This window comes from Leptinotarsa decemlineata, unplaced genomic scaffold (assembly GCF_025532065.1).
Source record: "Leptinotarsa decemlineata unplaced genomic scaffold, Ldec_3_MD MMD2_tig00026299_RagTag_RagTag, whole genome shotgun sequence".
In the NCBI taxonomy this organism is placed as follows: Eukaryota; Metazoa; Arthropoda; class Insecta; order Coleoptera; family Chrysomelidae; genus Leptinotarsa; species Leptinotarsa decemlineata.
In genome coordinates, this window is record NW_027412676.1 from 3,238,562 (window position 1) to 3,257,641 (window position 19,080).

The window sequence follows — 19,080 nt, forward strand, 5'->3', positions numbered from 1 at the left end:
GTCATAAGGGAATGAAGTACGTATATCACCAATTATAGAATCAGAACTACAACACTTCCAGTCGCTCATTTCACTAAACAGGTTGGTGTCATTAGGAAATGCACTAATCATATACTGTTGGGTATACCGTTCATTTTCTGATGACTACTGTCTATACTTTATCCATTAACTACACAGTTGAGTATAGTTCATCGTCAGCATACTACTGAATATAGTTCCGCCTGAAGAGGCAAACTTGGCTGGCAAAACCCAATATGTATATGCCAGCATAATGACCTATCGGAATATTAATGATTACTTCACATTTTACTTTCAAAGTATATAAGGGTGAAAACTGTTTGTTAGAAAAATTTAAAAGTTCCAAAAATAAAATTAACTGCAAAATAATTACACAACTTTTGAATCTGGATTGCAAATGAAGAAAACATGGATTTGTGTGTATTGCAACCTCACAAGTAGAACGAAAATTGTATTCACATGTATTGATATTTATTTATCGAAAACATGTTATTATATAAATATAAATAATCATAATGAAAATCAAAACAGCTATCATTAATTTATTTTAGGTATGCAAATGTATTAACAATAGATAAATAGTTTTAAAATACACTTATATCAGTTTACATCTGTTGTGTGGAATTGCCATTCCAGGTTTTCTTTTCATCATCACTATCATTATTATCACCCAATCTATGAATATTGCTATTGCCTTGTCGTTTGATGACTGTTGTTTCACGAACCCTCTTCTTCTGTTGATCCACCCTACAAAAATTAAATACTTTATATACTATACAATATATGGAACTAGTTCTAATCCCCAAACATCACCAGAAGATGGCAAATGATACCAAAACGGATGTGGGTTTTCAGGTGGTAGAGAGCAAGAAGGGGAGGAAGAAGGGGAGGAAGAAGAGGAAGAACAGGAGTAAGCGAACATATACAACCGAACTTGGAAAGGAGAGGAAAAGTAAACCCAGGCCAGGGTGGAAGACACCTTCCCCTTTGCAAGAGAAGATTATTGTATGAGCTATGTGGAAGCCATCACCCGCAATGTAATATAAGGACATAAACCTAATCAGTTCAGAAGGGCTACGTAGATCAGGAACTGATCGAACTCCTGCTTGAGCAGAACTCTGACTGAGTGAGGGTCACACTCAGGAGGGAATGAGAGGAATGATTGTGCGTAAAAGTAAAGAATGCAGATTGAATACTTGGAAAGAGAACATAGTTCTAGAGGTGTATGCAGCCCTCTCCTGGAGATTTATGAAACTGAGAGTGGTGAGCCTGGACCGAACCGGTATACATGTAGAGGAACACAACAGTATGGCTGTGTGCTTCAGGTGTTGTCACTATAGGCATACAGTGAAGGCATATAGGCAGGAACCGGCCTGCAACAAATGTGGAAGGCAGCACGAGGGGAAAGAATTTAGAGGTGATCGTGGACTCAATTGCGTCACCTGCAAAAGAGCCGGTGTGATTGGGAGTGAAAGGAGGCATTCGGCATTGGACCCCAAGTGCCCGGTATATATAAGAAGGGTTGAATTGCAACGGAGGAGAACGAACTATGTTCAGGATCCTTCAAATTAATGTGGGCAAGTGTAAGGATGCCACCACACTACTGCGGGAGGCCGCTGAAGAGCGCGATGCCGTAGTAGTATGTATACAAGAGCCTTGGGTAAAAAAACTAACACGGGAGGGCTGGAATAAACAAGATGGAGGAGAAAGGACGAAGGTTCGAACCTGGGTTCGCTCCTTCGTTAGTAGTCTGGCCCTAAAGAATGCAAGAAGTGCAAAAAGAATCGGTATAATTGTAGGAAACGAAAGGAGTAGCATGAAGATCATGAACGTATATGATGAACCGGGTGGAAGGAGGAATATAAGAATGAACGAAATTCGTAAGATTTTCGATGAATGAGAAGGAAGGAAGATTCTGGTTGGAGAGTTGAATGCGAAAAATGTTGCCTGGGGTGGCAACGTTTCGTTTGGTTACCTGATGGAGAATGACTGCGAGAGTCCGGCAACTTTCTCTAGTAACAGAGGAGAGAGCTGGGTCGACCTGACCATTAATGGAAATACGCAGGTTGATGAATAAAAAGTATGCATGGAGGAAACACTGAGTGACCATCGGATGATTGAGTTTTGCTTGACGGGGCTACCAAAGGTGAGGAATGGTAACAAATATTAGGAGCCAACTGGGCTGGTATAGAACAAGATTTATCGAACTACAGGCCAGGTAGGCTAGGTATGATAGGAGAGATTGAGAAGGAAGCGGTAACGCCTCAAGATAGAATGTGGGAAGCGTGTATAAGGTATATACCTAGGAGTGAAAGGATGATCGTCCCTGAAAAAGAATGTTGGAACGCGGAGCTGGAAAGCTCACGTAGGAATGTGAGAAGGATAAGAAGAGAAGCGCAAGGAATCGGGCACGAGGATGCAAGGAACAGAAGAATGAATGAGTACAAGTTAGAAAGGAATAGGTATAAAAGAATAGTAGGGAATGCTAGAATGGTATGGTTGAGAAAGATGGTGGAGCTGATCCAGGATGAAAATCCGTGGAACTACCGGCTCCTCAACGATGATAGGAAAATCCCTTCTAATGTGAGAGAAGATGGATCCTTTACCGAGGGGAAGGAAGAAACCAGCAGGTATCTGCTGAAAAAGTACTTCCCTAGGGATGATCATTTGAGCGATACTCCGCTCAGCCGTCGGATTAGGGAGATTGATAGAGGAGAATGGAAAAGGACCAACCAGCTTTTACGATTGGGGAGCTACGAGCTGTAGCTGAGCAGCTCCTCGATGGAAAGGCGACTGACGTAGATGGAGTCCCCAATAAGATGATTTGTAAGGCGACCGAATGGAAAGAGGAGTGCATGTTAAAACTTTTCAACGCCTGTCTGGAAAGAAGTTATTTCCCTGAGGTGTGGAAGCAAACAAAGGTTGTGTGGATATCAAAGAAGGACAGAAATCCCAGGCCAATCAGCTTGCTGACCGGCATGTGACGGATGTTGGATAGGCTTCATAATGGTAGGATTCAAGTCTGGTGTGAAAGAGAGATAAAATTATCTCCCAACCAGTATGGTTTAAGAGGAGGAATGGATACTGTGATGACCGTGAAGAAAATGGTGAAGCGAATAAAAGAGAAGAGATGAAGGAAATACAGTCTCGTTGTGGCATTCAACCTGCCCAACGCCTTTAATACCGCATGGGCACCGGCGATTGAGGGATGCATGGCACGCATGGGAATGCCAGAAAATGTGGGAAAGAGCATGAGTTTCATAGGGGTGAAAACAGTTACCTGTGGGACGGTCTCTGAAACAGTAAACAGAGGCTGGAGCCAGGTCAACAGACGGCGATGTCATTATTCATGTCCCTATGAACATGTCGAAGGATTTGTGGTAAAACTTGGGATTTAGGTCCCAAACAAATCCGTTGGATTCATGTAATGATTGTAAAGACCAATGATCACTTATGGAGCAATTTCCTGGTGGCCGAAGGCTTTACAAAAAAAAGGCTCAGACTGGCCATCAGTACCACACCATCAGTGTCCATGGAGATCTTTCTAGGTCTACCTCCTCTCCATATTTTTTTTTGGCGAGAGGCTAGATGGACTGCATTGGCACAATCGCCAATTGCTTAAATCAATATAATGCAGATTCAAAGAAGAATATCGTATCCAGTGAGGAGTCAACCTATTTTAATGTAATGACTTGTTTATTGTATTGACATGTTTCAATTGTTTAAATGTAACATTCTTTTCGACACAGCCAACCTCACTAATAGTAAGTTGAGACCTTTCATAATAATATTTCCCTTTTCCCTGAAGATGATAATAAATTTTATCAAAATATTGGAATAACATGTGTTATAAGAGTACATTTCCGTTCTGCTGATCACCCAAAGATATTATATTTTCCAAGTGTTGTTCTCAACTAGTCAGCAAAGGTTTGTTGAAGGAGATACACAAAAATATTTCATACAAAAGTTTTAGGAGTTCATGAGAGCTATATTTTGATATAATTTTTAAATATACAGGGTGTTTGGTGTAGGTGCTACAGACCAAAATTCCATTTTTTAAAATAGAACGCCCTGTATATCATTACATATTCAGGTGCTACGTTAAATTCTGATATCATTTCATGTTTGGTTTTTGAAATTTGGTTACGGCGTTGTTGAGTTATTGCACTTTTCCTTAAATATAAAGTTTCAAAAAAACTTATTTACTCGTACACGAATCCAGTCTATATCTTTTATTAAATTGAACTAGACTACTACTGAATACAAACCATTATTCTCACCTCTACGATACGATATCGATATCAGTTGAATATAATATTGAAATTCTTGAGAATGTGACTAACTTGAGGGTGAATTGCTTTATATTGCACAATTTCATCAAGTAGCTTATGCTTGTTGATGCCATAGTAACAAATGTTGTTGAATTGTATCTACTTGTCAGTTCGATTCAGTGATTCTTTGCAAAACAGTAACTGTGTTCTTTGTGCGAAAACTCCAGTATGCCTTTCGCGTTTAGTCCAAGTGATTGCATTGATATGGTATTAATTTTTGGGAAATGTCAGAAAAACTGCCGTCAAGCACAACGTCTATACCAAGAACGTTTTCCAGACAGACCCATTCCCTCACGAATGACTTTTTCGAGAGTTGTAGAAAAATTGCGAACTGGGTCATTTCCTTCTACTATAAAGCATCGTCATCATACGAGATCTGTTAGAACTGAAGATTTAGAGATCAATGTGTTGGCTTATATTATTATTCATCCACATGTTTCTATCCGTACTTTTGCAGAAGAAGTCGGTGTGAGTAAATCTAATGTACAGAGAATTCTGAAAGAAAAAAATACCACCCATTCAAAATTCAGTTGGTACAAGGTTTGAAACCCACGGACTTTGAACGACGACTTGAATTCATTGCTTGTATTCAGGTAATATTACATGAAAGTCCTAACATATTCAGACAAATTTTGTGGAGCGATGAATCGCGATTCCACAATAATGGAGTTGTGAATCGCCATAACAGTCACTATTGGTCTCAAGAAAATCCCCACTGGGTCCGCGAAAGTAATTTTCAAACTACTTGGGCTATTAATGTAGGGTGTGGATTGTTCAATGGCCGCATCATAGGACCTTACTTTTTCAATGAAAATCTCAATGGATTTCGATATTTACATTTTCTAGAAAATGATTTGATCCAGTTGATGGAAGATATTCCCATAGCAGAACGACAAGGAATTTGGTGGCAACAAGATGGTGCTCCTCCTCACAATTCACAGGTTGTTACTGAATATCTGGATGGAACGTACCCAAATAGATGGATTGGTAATAAGGGTCCAATTCGGTGGCCGGCTCGTTCCCCAGATTTATCACCGCTTGATTTTTTCCTATGAGGTTATTTAAAAGATATTGTTTTCACTACTCCCCTTTGAATGTGGATGATCTGAAAATGAAAATTCGACTAGCGTGCAGTGATATTACGCCTGATATTGTAAAAGCGACTTGTACGAGAGAAGTGATTCGACGTTTCGAAGCCTGTATAATATCTAATGGGCATCACTTTGAACAATTTTTATGACTTATTTCTAGGTACCTACCATTCTTATGAAATGATTTATCAAGTTATATTATTTACATTGTTATTAATTAAAGATTTGTTTTCGAATACACCTCTTTCAATTTCGCAATTGTTTCATATTCAAAATGATTCCTGACTGAATTCCACAACTCAAAATTGAAACCATTACTTCGAACACCCAAAATTTTGACTAATTTTCATGTGATCTGATGCAGAGAGAATAATTGTATGAGCTATTTTTAAAAATAATAGTCGTTCTCAAGACTTTACATTTTAAGCAATAACTCAACAACGCCGTAACCGAATTTCAAAAACCAAACATGTAAGCTTCAACCTCTAGAACAGTTCAGAACATCCAAGAGAACATTCAACATTCGAGAACATTCAACAACGTTCTAGGACATACTGGAACATTCCGAAATTTTGAGGAATAGTCTCCCTGGGCACAGCCAGTATACACCAGCTATTTATCTATATAAACAGTACTGCATCTACAATTCTGGGCTCTGGAGAGCTATGCCTGTTCTGGTGAATGTCTTTAGAGCCAGATTCTTATGAGCAAATATGATGAAAGGAGAATTCTCTAGACTACTTATTTCTTTATAACCTGAATTCAGATACTCTTAAAAAGACTACTTATTTCTTTATAATCTGAATTCACGTACTCTTAAAAAAAATCAATTGAAAAAGTTTATTATAAGTAGGAAATTGAAAAAGAGAAGAAAAAATTCGAACCAATTTTTCCCAAGATGTAATTCTCCCAAAACAAAAAATATTCATATACTGTATTTATTTTTGAAATCCCTACTCTTATTTTATTACCTGGATTCTGTAGATTCTTCGGCGGGCCTTTTACTTCCTGCCACATTTGGATTGGTACCAAAAATGAAAATCTTCAGATATCCAAAAATATTCCAAATTGGAGCAAGAAAAGACCAGATCATAGATGAGAACGTTCCTCCGGGATGAGTTGACACCATTCCCTGATTTACTGGTAAAACCAAAATAACAGCATTAGGAACTAACTGCAGATCCACCAATGTTTGAGAATAATCATTATTGGTGAATTCCCTTCTAGGAAATGTAGTGGACAGAGTAAAATCATTAAATGGTAATTTCAAATTGGCTTTGATGTAGGAAACAACTGCCTGCATTGGGTCAGAACTAGCAAATTCTTGTGTGTTAGATGAGCCATCTGGTAGTCGGAACTGAAGACGAGTTGTATTCGACTTGACTGAGGGAACAGTAGGCTGAGTTGGTTTGGGTGTTTCGCTCACGGACTGCGTTTGGGGTTGCGATTTGGATAATCGTTCCGCTCTATCTTGAGCAATTTGTGCCAATACTCGTTCTCTAGCCTGTTGATTCTCACGTTTCTCTCTGTCGCGTTCTTCTTTGAGCTGTTTCAGTTCTTGATCTTCCTGCCATTTCTTCATCTGTTGAACATTCTGACCCATCTTGCGTCTTTCTAACTCTCTGAGACGTTCATTCTGAGTCATGAAAAGATGATTGAGTTTATATATTGGGATGAAACTGACTATACAATTTTGTTACATTTTGATAGAGAAATGATATGGTGACAGATACTTGTCAATTGAAAAGAAACATACAGGGAGATTCAAATTCAAGAAAATAACCTAAAAAGAAATTGCCCGACAGCACAAGATAAGAATCCTAGTCCTGAAGGCAAAAAAAGCGATAACAATTCTGCTGAACTTTTTCTCAAATTCTGAGAGTTGGTGTTTGAATTATCAGATCAAGCCAACTTTTTGTTAGGTAACTTAATATAATTCGTATAATATAGATATTATCAGCTTGAAACGGATGTAAGTGTAGCCTCGTTCTACCTTGCTTTTCAGGGTAGCCTCAACAAAGAAACTATTCTGGTGTCAATGTTTGTTTGTGAGACATCACAAAATCAAAATAATCTATAAATTTGTATCTTTACAAGACCAAATCTTTTCACCTGACCTTTTCACACAAAATCAAGTACGTTACAGAAAGTAAATATGTTCAGTTTTTTTCATACATTTTGTCAATATCAGTTTTAATAATTTTTCCTTCAGAATCACGAAATCATACTAGCTTTAATTTTTGAACTCGAGTACTAAACAATACATACTTAATTATTAAAAATTATTGTGCAGCCTTTGGATAATGCTATAATGAAATAACTCCTCAGTTTAAAAATGTACCGATTCAAACGATTTACCAACCGCAGAACATGTAAGAATCAAAGAAAATACTAAAAAATAATAATTTTCAATATAAGTCATGCTACCAAACAAATGTTGTAGGAGCAAATGCTCATTACAACTTATCACTGATGCATACATTTTTTTTTCTTTATGTTACTATGCTTGTTCTCAGTTGGGTATTTTTTCATTTTCAAATGAAGACACAATTTTGTGTATGACAGTGTACCACTAATATGTTCCATGAAGATAATTCTAGCAATGGTCAGTTTACATAAAATATTTCAGAGGCCTTTCTTTAGCTTTATTATTTCAGTGTAAGTAATCAAGAAACCATATTCCTATTCAGTGCTTCTTTACATTCACCATTTTCTAATAGCCTCCTCCTGTTCAGTTGTTCAATTCTCAAATGAAAGAAAAAGTGAGTTGAAAATAGTTTAAATTTATTCCTTGTCATTGCTAGGCCTGTAATTCAGTGTGTTTCCACTTTTTGTATTAATAGGTTAGAAATATTTCCCTCAGGAAATAGTAATGTTCTTTTTAGTTTTGCTATCAAAGGATATTTCTTTCATTTTAGGGTTTCAATATTAACTAGATTCAAGTGACCCTAACATCCATATTATTAAACTTTGTTAGGGATATTGTTATGCAGTTTTGAAAACCTTATTCATATTTCCAAAGAATTTGACTGATACTTGATGAAAATCCATGATTACTTGAACAGTTCATGCCTGAAAAAGCTGTTGCTTAGTGAAACTCGTGTTGCCATTTTGTAAATTGTTTATGAAAAAATTCCATGTAAAGTGGTAGATAGAAACTGAAATTTTATCAGTTCGGACTTCCATTATCTAATATTATATAAAATGATTTGAAATCACTAAAAGAATAAATACACATTAAAATGAATAGCTAAAAATAACAATTATATTGAGCAGAAAACCCTGAAATGTAATTACAATGAAATAAATTACAAGTAAAAAAATAGAACAATTAAACAAACCTGAAGACGGTGGATACTAACAATCGAAACGTCGTGAAGTAACTTGGCTTGGAATTTCATAATTTTTTGTTGAATTGTTCTATTTTTTACTTATATTTTATTTCACTGTAATTTCATTTCAGGGTTTTTTGCTTAATATAATTGTTATTTTCAGCTATTCTTTTCAATTTGTATTAGTTCTTTTAGGAATTTCAAGTCATTTTATATAATATTAGGCAACGGAAGTCCGAACTAATGAAATTCATCATGAAACACTGTCAATCACCTTCAAACAGAAATTGAAATTATTTCATTTCTGAAATTCATAAAACGGAAAAAGGATTATTTAAGATGTTACCTCCTTCTCTTCTCTTTCTTTTTCTTTTCGTTTAACTTCTAACAACATTTGTGCTCTTTGAATTTTCTCTTCATCGGTTAACTTTACACTTCCTATATTTTCAGAAGAAGCACTGTGGTTCCCAGTGTCAGGAATATCTTCCTCTTTCTGTAGATTAACCTTTTTATCATCCTGAGAAGGCTCATCACTTTTAATTTGGCATACTCCGTTTTTACATTCCATTTGGTCTGATACTTCAGTTCGTTCTGCACTTATCATACTCGCAGAAAGGTTTGCTGCTGAACTACCTGTTGTGTTCGTAGTTATTCCAGCCTTAGATAAAATATTGTCAACTCTTTTGTAACATCTTCTAGATTATCATTACCAGTTATGATGTCTAGAGGCGTTCCACTTTTTCCAATGAAATAAATCGAAGGAACACTTGGTTCTTTATCTGGATTTCGAGTTAAGGAAACAAGTATTTTGGTTTTAGTTAAAAAAGAGTTTTCAACTATGAAAAAAAATATTAAACAGTATTTCAATTGCAAGTAAAACTAATATTCAAAATGAAGCTTTTTTTCATAGTCAAAATCAACCCAATCAACCCACACACCAGAAATTTAAAAAGTAATTCTCAATGTCAATTTTAAAAGTAACTTCTCCAAAAACAATAATAATTGTACCTGAAACAACCAATTAACAAATTGTTGATATTTTTACATCAACCACTGGTGATACCAAATTAGGTCGCAGATTTCTTCTTCTGCAACTGTGATGAAACAATTTTTGACATGATTCACCTTCGAAGTTGGCATCATCAAAATATAATTGTACCTGATGATAGATATCATTCAGTCAGAGACATGTGTGCCAAGATTAGTGCTACATTCTTTCCAAGCCCTTATTTCAACCATCAATAAGGAAGTTAAGAATAAAATATGAAGAAATGCAATTCATAAAAGATGAATTTTACGATAGTGTCTTTGAAACTGAAAAAATGATGTTAGCTTTAGAAATAAAAACTTTATGGAAAGAGCAAGTTGGTATTTACCTGGTGTATGTTCAGAAAATGAGAATTTTCGTTTATATATTCATCTAAATCAGTGTTTCCTAACCTGGGGGTAATTACCCCAGCAGGGGTAAAACGGCAATTCTAGGGGGGTAACAGAGTTGGCACAAAAAAGTATTAAATTAATAAACAAAATAATAGTACGGTAGCACGGCGCTCTCATGCGCGCGGCTGACGGCCACGGCGGGTGAGCGGCGGTGTGGGAGGGGTGAAGCGCGGCTTCGATGTGGCTAGCGGCGGCGGCCGGGCCGGCGCTGTTATTATTATTATTGTCACAAGTGATTTGTTTACATTACGTATACATGTATCTGTTGACTTTTGTTTTAGGTACCTACAGGTGTTTTTGACATGGCTTCTACTTCATCTGGTGAAACGCCCACTTATAAAGAAGCATTTCTACAATGGGGTTTCAAAGTATCGTGGACAAAAATATAGAATAGCCCCAGTGTGTTTTATGTAATAAAGTGATTAATACAGAAAGCATGAAACCGAGCAAAATAAAAAAACATTTTGAGAAAGTTCACAAGGAGTTCGCAGATGAAAGTATAGATTTTTTTAAGAAAAAGGAGAAGGTTCTGAAGTCTTCACGATTGGATTCTACAGGTAATATGCAGAAAGCAAATGAATCGTGTTTTCAAGTTTCATACAAAATTGCTTACCGCATTCCACTTAATAAAAAACCACACACTATAAGAGAGGACCTCATCAAACCTTGTTTGTGTGATGCAATATCACTTGTTATTGGTGAGCAATATATAGCTGAGATCAAACAAATCTCACTCTCAAATACTACTGTTCAAAGTCGCATTTGTGAAATGAGTGCCGATATTCTAGCAACCGTTACTGCTGAAATAAAGGAAAGTCCTATGTTTGCGCTGCAGTTGAACGAGTCCACAGATGTTGCTTTGTGTTCACAATTATTGGTGTTTACACGATACATTAAAGATGAAGATGTAAAGGAGGAATATTTGTTCTGTAAGTCTTTGCCCACCACTACTCGCGACGAAGACGTATTTCAAACGCTAAAAGAGTTTATTGAGGAAAATGGGCTGGACTGGTTGAAGCTGGTTGGTGTTAGTACAGATGGGGCGCCTTCCATGATGGGCATCCGTTCTGAATTTCAAGTACTTGTGAAACAAGTTGCTCCTCAAGTTTTCGACTATCATTGCTTGATACACCGTTATGCTTTGGCAGTGAAGATGCTTCCACCAGATTTGCTACATACGTTAAGAGACATAGTAAAAATTGTTAATCACATTTGAGGCAGCGCTACGAACTCAAGATTATTCAAAATTTTGTGCGATGAAGTTGGTGCTACATTTAATGCTCTTTTGTATCATACAGAGGTACGTTGGTTATTAAGAGGGAAAGTTCTAAGTAGGATTTACGAACTACGAGAAGAAATTAGATTGTTTTTTGAAAATCAGAGAACACAAAAAGAAAAAAAATATTGTGCAAAAATTAAAGACCAAACATTTTTAGCAAAGATGGCGTACCTTGCTGATTTTTTCAGTAAAATTATTAGTCTGGATATTTCACTGCAAGGAAATAAAACAAATATTTTGACGTTGCACAATAAAATCGCAAGTTTTTTGCGTAAATTGGAACATTACCAACATAGATTCCAAGCTGGCAATGTATCAATGTCTACACAAGTAAGTGAACAATTAGTAAATACTAAACAAGACAAAATCACGTTTGAGAATTCCGTGGTTCAACATTCAACTGCTGTGATAGACTCACTGAAGCAATATTTTCTGAACATGAATAGTCGTGAGTCCTACTCCTGGATTTTAGGACCATTTTCTACTTGCGTCGATATTTTCAAGGATGGAGATGTATCAGCAAAAGTAGAGTTTCTTAGACTACGGGCAGCTGCAGAATATCCTATTATAGCTGACAGAGCTTTAAAAATGTTGATTCCATTTGCTACAACTTACAGATGTGAAACTGGTTTCTCGACTCTTGTTACATTAAAAACAAAAGCTATAAACCGTTTGAATGTGAAGCATGACATGAGATACGCGTTGAGTGAAACCGAACCTAATATTGTTAAACTTGCGAATGCAAAGCAATATCAACCTTCACACTAGTTAAGTCCGAGATTTATATATTACTAGTTACCTAAACCTGCAATTTATTACCTAATAAAGATATTTTTGTTCGAATTTGTGTGGTTGAATTATTTTAAATTAGCTAGGGGTAAACTCAATTCCCATAGTTGTTCACAGAGGTAGTGGCATTGAAAAGGTTTAGAACCACTGATCTAAATCAATGTTTTCCCACAAACTACATCTAAAAATTTGATCTTCACAGACTTTATTTTCAAAAAATATCACAAGTTTCGTCGCTATCACAGTAGCTTTCTCGTAGTAAGTATCGGCCAAGTTAATCAGTAAATTAATGTTGTTGCCTTCAATATGGTCCCCATGCATGTGTCAGCACTTTTTCCAATCCCCGAAACCCTTGTCTGCTTGTGACGGCCCTATGTCTGGCAAATATGAAGGATGAGGCATCGCTACAGAATTATGTCATCGGAGATAAACTCAGATGTATAAATCTCCAAGAAGCTAGCTACTCGCGCCAGCAAAACGTCAGAAAAAAATTCCAAAAATTGACAGCCTTCAAACCCAAAAAATAGTGACTCCAGATTTATACCCGAAAAACAGTGTCACTAGATCTTCACTAAATTTTATTAGTTCGGACTTCCATTGTCTAATATGAATCTATGATTCAAAATCTATGAAAGAACAAATAGAATTAAAATGAATAGCTAAAATATCAATTATATTAAACAATGAAATGTGAAATGAAAATACAATAAAAAGAATTAAATATTCAATATATTTGAATTGAAGGGGTTATATTTTTAGGAGCGATTAATTTTTGGGAAAAAAAGCCAAAATCCTTCTTTTCCAAAAATTCAATATATAAAATGAAAATGACCACAGAGTATCACCCCAAGATGATTATGGATACTAACAATCGAAACACCGTGAAGTAACTCGGTTTGAAATATTTTTTAATTTATTTTTTGCACGTTTTCATTTTCATTCTTTTTATTTTTCAGTTCTTTTCTACTCTGTGGTCATTTTTATTTTGTATCTTGATTATTTTATTCATTGTATTATATTCATTTCACGTTTTATGTTTTTCTAATTTTCTTTGTTTTTTCATAGATTTCGAACCATAGTTGAATCACATTCGACAGAGGAAGTCCGAACTAGAGTCTGAACTAATAAAATTCACCATGAAACACATTTTTTATCAACATAATGAATATACTTTTCGACAAACCACCCAAAAAGAAGTCAGGTTCGGATGTCAAGCATTGCTCTCCCCATTCCCAGAAGGAGTTTACTAATATCAAAATGTATTTGATTTTTTTTGGCACAAACAGATTATATTATTATAGAATGTTGATGTAACGTGCAGGCAATTGTTTTTAATCTTTTCAACTATCTCTACATCAATCACCAGTTTACTTTCCTGATGGTTAATGAATCCAGTGGACCTGAAGAAAAGGATACATATTTCACTGAACTGTTGATGAGGAACTGAACCAGCCTCTAGTTTTATTGCTACAAAATGTTCTTGTTCTAATTTTTTTCCAAGTGCACCATTTTCGATGAGACTAGATATTTTTTGTGATTGTTCATCAGTACCTATGGAAATATTTTATTTTATGATGGAGAATAATGAAAATCACTTAAAGGAGTTACCTTCAATGTAAACGATGAAAATCGCCCCCTTGGATTTAGAATATCCAATTGCTTCAGCTATTCCTCCAGGGTACCACTTCATATTGTTATTTTTTTCTATCTTAAATTAAAAATATTCAGGAATGAAAAAAAATTGCAAAAATTGCATCAACGAATGACGTTGCATTCATTTCTGATCATTTTCTTCTTCTCCTTATTTATTGATTAACCTCGGTTTCTGAGACCCAGACCCATCTAAAGAATTACTTTATATTCAAGAGGTCCATTGTAGAAAGGTGGCGGTGTATTAATCCCAAGAAAATAAAGAATTGGAAGCATGCGTATGTCTCAGTTTTGAAATATTATTATTCCCAATGAAGTTGTGAAAGGGACTTATTTTTGACCCGTTATAATCCAAAATCGTGTGCGAATGTTATTGAAAACGTGCGGTTGCTATTTTTGACTGCTCAAAGACTCGACTGTGTATCAATTTTTATGCAAGCAAACCGACCCAGTCGCATATGAAAAAAAGTGTGAATCGAAGATTCGCCAAAATTTCTGCAAAACGTTTCAAAATTATTTTGTGATAATTCGTATTCTGTTTTAATTTCTCAAGGGACCGAGATTTAGAGTCTGTCGCGGTAATTAGTTTGGTAATAGTATATGTGGCAGAAAGATTTTTTTTTTTTCATTTTCGCAGTATCTCCAGATATCTTGAGCAATACGATTTAGTTTTACAATTTTTATACCACCCATTTTGTTGCTATAAGATATTGCTTTTTTTATTGTTCAATCCAATAAGAACATTGCAATTATAGATTCGGTTCTCGTGAAACTTTGAATAGAAGAAATCAGCTTGTAGCTTCTAAAATACTGTTTTTCTTCATGACTCCAAAAGCCACGAGATTTTTTGTAATTGCAAAATGCCCCCAACCACATTTTGAGGAAACAGAGAAAATATCAAGTTTCAATTTTATTTCTTTGAAACATTTTCGGCTACTGAGGATAAAATAAATATCCACCATTGTAAGTCATTTCGAAAAGAATCTAAAATTTTCATTATTCTATCGTAGTCGCCAAAATTCTCAAAAATTTTCAAATATTTAGCTTTTTCTTAATTGTTTTATGTTGTCTCAAACATTTAAGGGCAGCGCAGGCTGGTACCAAAATACATATGAATGTGGGCATATCTCTATGATAACGATATCATCTAAGTAGGCTTCACATACAATTTCAAATTGGGGAAGATTGCTTGATAGCGTCTTTAGTATTTAGGTAAAAATGTATGGTACAGTACATAATCCGAAAGGCAATGAATTAAATTGATATAACTTTTCTTTAAATCTGAATTCCAGGAATGTTCTGTGTTTTTCACCAGACTTAAATAATGTGCATCTTTAAGGTCAATCGTGCGAGGACCTTTTTTTTGTGTATGAGGTCTTTAACACTTAGATAATCCTCTAATTTGAAATACAAAGGGTTCATAAATTTGTTTAAATTTTTCAGATTTGATATAAATTGAAAAGAACCATTTTGTTTTTTGGAAAGAAAAAAATTCCCAGTTTTCATGTGCTGACAGCGAAACCGCACCTATCGTGCATAGTTCGTGAATAATTTTCTCAATGGCAGCCACATGACATTTGTTCATTTTTTGAATGATTTGGAATGATGATTATTTGGATTGAAAACTGTATCGAGAAGAATCACATACATATAAGAGAATAAACCTACACCATAGGTTCTGGTAAATGCCTGCCGGAAAACAAAAACTTCCCTGGCTAATACGACGCTGGATATTGAATTATATCGGATAGACATAAATGAGAAAACATGTATATGTGGGGTATCTAATTTGAATGAAATGTTCCAGCTAGCTCCTTTTTTAAGGACAAAACACAAGCGATACAGGAAAAATCCTTAAGGAGCTCTGAGAGTGGTACCTGTGCGAAAGTAGCGATTCACGTAGGATTTGAATCGTTGGAGATTAAATTCATTTGGAAAAACGTTCTCAGGAAGTTTATTCCACATAACGCAGTTCTCGAAATGAAAGAGTCCTTGAACAGTAGAGTTCGAGGTATATTGAGTTGAACCTCAAAACGATGAGCAGCCACCGTCTGTCGCGTATTTCTGATATGTACCGCTCTTGGTGGAATCAAATGCGCCAAGTCACTTGACCACTTCCCGTGAAGGTATCTATAAAAGAGAGACAAATCTCCAACCTTTCTTCGATGTTCCAGACTATCAAGATTGCAAGTGATATTTGTGTCTCTAATCAGGGGATGGCTCTTTTCTGGATGGAATTCAGTAGTCAGGGTATGCTTAGGGCGGAGCTCCATTTTAACCCCCAACAAACTTATCGAAGCAGAAAGCGGAATTGTATGCCCTGACATTATTATATCCGGTTCGGTGACATTATAGAACCACTTTTCACAAACAAATAAACGAGGCCGATTACTTTCCTACCGAATACTAGTAATGTGTGTACAAATTTCGTCCTAGTTCTTTCGGACGAGTGTATGAAATAGTCTGCGAAATATAATTATTGATCAGTAAATACATTTGCAGGTCAATATGAGATGGGACAAAAATTGGGTATTATATACGCACACGTTTTTATCCATACGAATAGCTCAAAAACTTCTGAAATTTTCTACAGGTCAACAATAAGTCCCCATAGAATTAAAAATAAAACTTCAATTTCTTTATTATACAAAATTGAAAATGCCAAAATTTTATATCTGCTGAAAACATACCTCTGGGGATGGACAACATTCAAGTGGGCGATGTTTTCATTTATTTTTTATCAAAAGTTGAAAATTTGAAGTCATTTGTGATTAATTTTTGATGTGTTTGGGGAAAGTTATTCGAATTCAAGGTCAAATCGAATTTAAATTGTAAGCAATACCTAGATGTAACAACGAAATTGTGCTGCAATATAATTAGCCCGCTTGAGCATTGATTTAATTAGGACTTTTATGTTATATTTTCCATTTGAATTCAGAATAAAATATTGATATATTTACAACTGAATAACGATATAAACAAAGATGCATATCACAGAACCACAAGAGCTTATTGTTTCGAAGCATATTTTCGAATGTGTCAATCTGAGATCACAGAACACAATGATATACGTTAGCCAGTTGTAGCTGTTTCGTGGTGTGCAATGCAATATAGTTAGCTAAGAGAGAAAATGGCGTTTGTGAGCTTGGTGGTGGTTTTACGTAGAGTGATATAAACATTAAATAAATAGATCGTTTATTTAACAATGTTTCAAAATGAAGTGCTATAATTAAATGGATTAGTTATTGTGTTGTGAAAAATGACGGCAAATATGTACCGTGTCGGAGGTTAGTACCCTTCTTGTTTTTATTTAAACCGGCTTCACACAAGGAAGTTCTGTTCGAGATGATTGCACTGCATGTATTATATGCTTTCTTGACTTAGGGAACTTGATTAATTAATTCAGTTTTCATTTTTTTATATGTTCGAACAATTTTTCAATAACAATTGACAATTGTTGAACTGTCAGCTCAGCCCAGTTCTTGGGTTCATAATTCATTTCACCTGATAAAATAAACATGAAGGTTAATTTTTATCACTGTGCTCAGACATATTAGAGCAACTACATTTTCTCTAGCTTGATAGGGTTTTAGAATAAATACTGACTTTTTTCCGATGATATTGTTATCTAACGCATTTTAAATGTTAAATTGACGGTTCTTTCATTTTTGTTTTTACCTTAGGTCGGAAACCTATTTTTACAATGTTAAAAAATAGAAAGAACAATGAACCATGTCGTTGAATTTTCAATTATCGAACTGGTACCTGTATGACCTTTAAATAAAATCTCTTCTTTAAAAAAACCAAGATCAAGTGCCGCGCTGATTGAATTATTTTTCTAGATTACGTCTACTTCGAGACGTCTTCGACGTCTCCCTACCAAATACGCCGTATAGAAGAATTAAACAAAACGGCGTCGGGAAACGTCGAAGCGAAGGTAATGTGTTTCTATCGACGAAGAGATTTGCCTAGCCAGCTGATCCAGCTAGCCGACAAACACCAATGTGAGTACCTATTCCTGTTTGAATATTCACTTCCCATATTTCGACGGGTTACAATAATTATTTCGTTCCTCTCTCGCTTTTCACGCATTCTAAATGAGTAGAGGGGCAAAATTCTTGATTAGACGATCGATATGCCCTGACTGTACCTGTCTTGTCACCCACCGCCTCACCACCACGTTTGTTTCGCAAAATCATGTCGCAACTGTACTTGATCAGAGCGCGTCGCTATGACAACTGCGAGATGCCCGTTCTTTTGGCCAGACTGTACTTTTATAATTACACGCAAAAAGTGGACGAGCCAAAGCATTGTGTTTTATTTCATTCGGCTCCAGTGTGCTCAATTTTACACATAAGGAATCAATTACATAATACTTCACGGTGATGATTTTGATAATTTTTCTTGATGATATTCAATCACAGGTTGCTGGAATATTCAACAGCTATTCCCTGCGAGAAATTTTTGATGTAAAGGAGTGTTTTTATATAATATTTCATGACGGCGAATTCCTTTTTTTCACGTTGATATCTACGTACATTGAGAAACACTATTTAACTGAACTTACATTACTACTTTTACCTGTTCACCTACTAATTTTCAATATATTCTTGGTGGTTGTCTGTCTTGCTGTCTTAATAATTCTGGTATTCAACATTAACCAAAAAGTACACTTTATACACCTGTTGGTTTGGGTTCGGATTGAAATATGTAAGTCGGATTTGGCTTGATGAACGTTTTCCATGCCGTATTTTTACGGTGAGGCATTCAATATATATTTTTTTTATTTACGCCAATAGTAATTCGGACGTAATAAATTGAATCAGCAAAATATTTTTAATTATACACATTTATTTTTAAAAATCTTGCAAGATTTTTCTTTGAGAATAATTGCATTTTTTCTGTCACATCTCGGGTTGAAAAATATTTGGCAACACCGCAACACGTGCTATATTTGATTTTTTCATCAATTCTCTGTTGAGGAAATCGATTTTTGAAAAAAAATAATACTTCATTTCTTTCACCTATACAACGCCAACTAGTGAAATATTTTTTTTGCAGTAAGCATCTTCTATTGAAACCACTTTTTCCTCACTAGAACAAGAATGCTGTCTCTCGACGCGCGTTTCGCTGACCATGTTAGCGTCATC

At 35.5% G+C, this 19,080-nt stretch overlaps 2 protein-coding genes across 2 annotated transcripts in view; one reads left to right on the forward strand and one right to left on the reverse strand.

Moving 5' to 3' along the window:
* Window positions 1-534: 534 nt before the first annotated feature.
* LOC111512604 (UBX domain-containing protein 4) lies at window positions 535-14,075 on the reverse strand. The gene is given in 6 exon segments (XM_023168745.2): window positions 535-765; window positions 6,412-7,076; window positions 9,119-9,459; window positions 9,462-9,551; window positions 13,697-13,831; window positions 13,889-14,075. Coding segments are annotated over 6 exon segments (1,455 nt in total). The 5' UTR covers window positions 13,971-14,075; the 3' UTR covers window positions 535-623.
* A 2,942-nt stretch (window positions 14,076-17,017) lies between these two features.
* The window catches only part of MTA1-like (Metastasis associated 1-like), a 67,221-nt gene continuing 65,158 nt past the window's right edge, over window positions 17,018-19,080 (forward strand). Inside the window, 2 exon segments of the mRNA XM_074180697.1 lie at window positions 17,018-17,217; window positions 17,773-17,934. Coding sequence (XP_074036798.1) covers window positions 17,190-17,217; window positions 17,773-17,934 — 190 coding nt within the window. The 5' untranslated portion in view covers window positions 17,018-17,189.